Source organism: Chrysochloris asiatica, unplaced genomic scaffold (genome assembly GCF_000296735.1).
Source record: "Chrysochloris asiatica unplaced genomic scaffold, ChrAsi1.0 scaffold00001, whole genome shotgun sequence".
NCBI classification, from domain to species: Eukaryota; Metazoa; Chordata; class Mammalia; order Afrosoricida; family Chrysochloridae; genus Chrysochloris; species Chrysochloris asiatica.
The window spans coordinates 16,524,161-16,528,720 of NW_006408519.1; the positions used below are offsets into that span (position 1 = coordinate 16,524,161).

A 4,560-nucleotide genomic window follows, 5' to 3' on the forward strand; every position below is an offset into this window, starting at 1 on the left:
TGGTTCAGAGTCCAGTGCTTAGCCTATAGAGTCACCATTCATTTCACTAACATATGAATTTTTCTGTTTATGTATATTTGCATATTGTTGTAGAATAACATTTTATACATGCCACTAAAATACATAGTATGCTTTTGTTTTGCCAGATTATGCCATAATAAATAAAGCATTGAGACAATCATTTTTAAATGTACTTTTAAGCACTTTATAGTAGTCCTACTTCAATTTACATGTATGTTTTTGAGAAATAGTAATAATATATTGAAAGTGCAGTGGCTCTGTAAGATAAGCATTGGACTGCAAACCACAAGTTCAAGCCCAGAAGCTGCTCTATGGCAGAACAATGAAACTGTCTGCTCCCACTAAGATATATAGCCTTGGAAATCTCATAGAGCATGGCTATGAGTCAGAACTGACTTAAGGCACTTAGAAACAACAGTGATAGATTAGTACTATGAACTGAGAGATCCTGAGCTAATGTGTTCAGGAAATGATGTTTTTTTCTAAATGTGAATTATAATTATATGTTGAATATAACTTTATTTCATTTATACCATAAGTGTTAAGTTTCATAAAACAAATATTTTACCTATATTTTTCCTTCATTACTCCATTCCAAAGATACCAACCTTGTCCTGAAGTTTGTAGGATGAGGATGCCCATCATATAAGGATAAGTAGTCATATTCTTCTTCTAAAGCAAATGACTGAAAAACAATTTGTATTCTATTCCGTTCTTCTGCTATTATTACCCATGTACAATTCGCACCATTTGGATATCCATATGGAAAACCAGGGCTTTCTATAGTGCCGTTAAGTCCTTTTAAGGTTCCACCACATGTATAAATAAATCCTGAAAGAAAAGACAAATAAACATATATTAATATTATAAGTATATGAAACAAGGGCAATCTAAGAGACATTATGTTTTTTATTTTGTTTTCCTAAGACACACATTATGACAACTTAATAGATGTTAGAACCAGTAATTGATTTAGATTAACAAAAACAAAACAAATTTAAACATACTCATAAAATGCTAGAATAGTTATTTGCATAAATATTGACATTAACCATCACTGATCAGTTGACAAAATAAAATAATCTGATTCATTACCTGAGCCAGGATGGCCAAAATCCTAAATTAGACACAACAGAGTGAAAAGACATACACCATTCTAGAATGTAATATCTACCCTAAAATACTTAACAATTTGACTGCAGAAATATAACATTTTCATGTATTTTGTGTCTGAAAGGACTATCTACCTGTTTTCTTGTTAAACATGTAAATTTTCATTGGCACCTCTACATATCTATCATGCAGCCCATAAGTTTTAGGAAATTCTGTCCCATTCCAATTCTAGAGGAGAGATATATAACTGAGTCCTAAAAATACATCTATGTAATTGTTTCATCTTAGACTAGAGTGGTTGAGCCAGGATGGCCAAAATCCTAAATTAGATACAACAGAGTGAAAACTACAAATGGGGAATATGTTGAAAATATGGATGTGGAATTAGTGCCAGAAGTCATCTTAAAAATGTTAAAACTAGTTCTATAGGACATCTAATTTATTAAGAGCATGACTTCTGAAGATAGCTACAAAACTTGCAAAAGCTTTTGAATTAGTTTATTGCTGAAAACCAAAGATTGACCCATGTATCTCCCACTGCCATCAAGTTGGTTTGGACTCGTATCAATCCAATAGAACACAGTAGATCTACTCTTAGGATTTCTAAGACTGTAAAACATCTATGGGAACAGTCTTTCTCCTGCATAGAGGTTGCTAGGTTTGAACGATCAACTGGGTTGCCACCCCAATGCTTAGCCTTCTACCACCAAGATTCTTTTCTAGACTTGTTTAAAAAAAAACAAAAAAACAAAAAACAAAAACAGAAGCCCAGTTATTGAGTCTAATCAGATTAATGGAAACACCATGTAAGTCAGACTAGAATTGTCTCATAGGGTTTTCTTGGCTGTAATTTTTTCATAGGAATCCTGGTGTGGTGCCGTAGGATAAGTACTCAACCGCAGGGTCGATTTAAACTGCAGGTTGGCATTTCAAACCCACCAGCTACACTTCAGTGTATATAGTCACTATGAGTCATAACTGACTATATGGCACTTACCAACAACAACTTTGGCTTAATGGTTGACATGTGATGCTGTGATGCTGTAAACTATGCCACAAGTATTTTAAACACCAGCAGAGTTACCCATGATGGGCAGGTTTCAGCTGAGAACCCAGACTAAGATGAGGAAGAAGGAGACACAGGCCACTTCTAATGGTTAGCTACTGGATATTTTACGAATAGCAGCTGAACATTGTATGATATAGTGCTGGAAGATGAGGCCTTCAGGTTGGAAGGCTCTGAAAATATGAAAGTGGATGAGCTTCTCCTTCAAAGTAGAACTGATCTTAATGACAAGGATGGAGGAAAGTTTTCAGGAATTTCATTGATTGATGGGGCACAACTCAAAATGAGAAGTAACAGATACAAACATCCATTACTAATAGGAATTTAGAATGTATAAAGCATTACTCTAGGAAAACTAGAAGTCATCAAAAATCAAATGAAACACTTAGAGATTGATATCTTAAACTTTAGTAAGCTGAAATGGACACATATAGGCCATTTTGAATCAGACAATCATATGACCTGCTATGCTTGGAATGATAAACTGAAAAAAAAAAAAAAAAAATGGCTTCAGATTCATCATTATAAAGAACATTTCAAGACCTAACTTTGATAGGATCTATGATAAGATCATGTCCATAAACCTACAAGGAAGGCCATTTAATAACACTATTCAAATGTAAGCACCGATCACTAAGGCCACTGATAAAATTTAAGAATTCTACCAACCTTTTTCGTCTGAAATAGGTCAAACATACAGTCAACATGCATTGATAATTACTGATGATTGTAATTTGAAAATTGTAAAAAAGAGGAAGGATTAGTAGTTGGGAAATATACTGTTGGGAATCCTGGTTTGGTGCTGTAGGATAAGCAATGGACCACATGTTTGGTTGGAATCACAAGGTTGGCAGTTCAAACTCACCAGTTATACTCAGAAATACTAAACAGGGTTGCTATGAGTCAGAAGCAACTCAAAGGCACTTAACAAGAATAATAGAACTAGGAATCTTGAGGCAGCACTGTAGGATAAGTTCTGGACAGCAGGGTTGGTTTGAACTTTAAGGTCAGTAGTTCAAACTCACCAACTGCTCCTCAGAAACCCATATAGGGTCAAGGTGCTTCAGAACTAACTTAATGGCCCTTAACACCAACAACATAGTACAGATGCTAGATATTGCATGATAGAATTTTGCAAGACCAAGGAATTATTCACTGCAAATACTTTTTTCAACAAAATAAAAGGTAACTATGCAAGTAGTCCTCAATGTAAAGAAAACAAAAATCTGCACCACTGGACCAATAAACAACATTCTTATCAATGGAGAAAAGATTGAAGTTATCAAGTACTTCAATCTTCTTGGATCAACTATCAACACTCATGGAAGCAGCAGTCAAGAAATCAAACGATGTATAGCATTAGGCAAATCTGCTGCACAAGACCTTTTTAAAGTGTTGAAGAGCAAAGATGTCAGTTTGAGGACCAAGGTGCCCCTGACACAAGCCATGGCATTTTAAATGACCTCATATGCATGTGAAAGCTGGACAGTGAATAAGGAAGACCACAGAAGAACTGATGCTTTTGAGTTATGGTGTTGTATGAGAATATTAAAAGTACCATGGGCTGCCAAAAGAACCAACAGATCTGTGTTGGAAGAACACAGATGGCCAAACTTTGTCTCTCATACTTCGGACATATTGTCAGGAAGGACGAGTTGCTGGAGAAAGGTATCATGTTTGGTAAGGTGGAGGGTCAAAGAAAAAGAGGAAGACCCTCCAGAGAGATGGATTGGCCAAGTGGCAGCAACATTTGTGTGTGGCAACAATTGTGCGATTGGCCCAGACCTGGCAGTGTTTGGTTCTCCCATGCATAGGGTCGCTATGAGTCAGTACGACACAACAGCAACAATAAAGTAGTCCTAGTGTGTGGCACTGTGGGTTAATGTGTTGGACTGCAAAGGCAGTTTGAACTGCTGCAAGGTTGGTGGCTCAAACTCAACAGTCACTCATTGGGACCCCAACAAACATATGAAGAAATGTTCACAATCACTAGCGATTAGAGAGATGCAAATCAAAACAACAATGAGATATCATCATCTCACACCAGAAATAACAGCAAAGATCAAAAAGTAGAGGATAATAAATGCTGGCAAGGATGTGGGAAGACTGCATTGTTGGTGGGATTGCAAAATGGTCCAACCTCTCTGGAAAGCAATATGGTGTTTCCTTAGAAGGTTGGAAATAGAAATACCTTATGAGCCAGTAATTCCTCTACTTGGTATTTACCCACAAGAAATACAAGCCATAACACAAGTAGATATATGCACACCAATGTTCATAGCAGCAGTATTTACAATAGCAAAAAGATGGAGACAGCCTAAGTGCCCATCAACTGAAGAATGGATAAACAAACTGTGGTA

The 4,560-nt window shown here is 36.2% G+C and overlaps 1 protein-coding gene across 2 annotated transcripts in view; it reads right to left on the bottom strand.

Annotated features, from left to right (window-relative positions):
- Positions 1–4,560, bottom strand: part of CSMD3 (CUB and Sushi multiple domains 3) — a 1,928,297-nt gene that overhangs the window by 1,701,727 nt on the left and 222,010 nt on the right. For both annotated transcript variants that reach the window (XM_006830658.1, XM_006830657.1), the window contains exon 2: positions 630–852. In XM_006830658.1, coding sequence (XP_006830721.1) covers positions 630–852 — 223 coding nt within the window. The remainder of the gene's footprint in view (positions 1–629; positions 853–4,560) is intronic.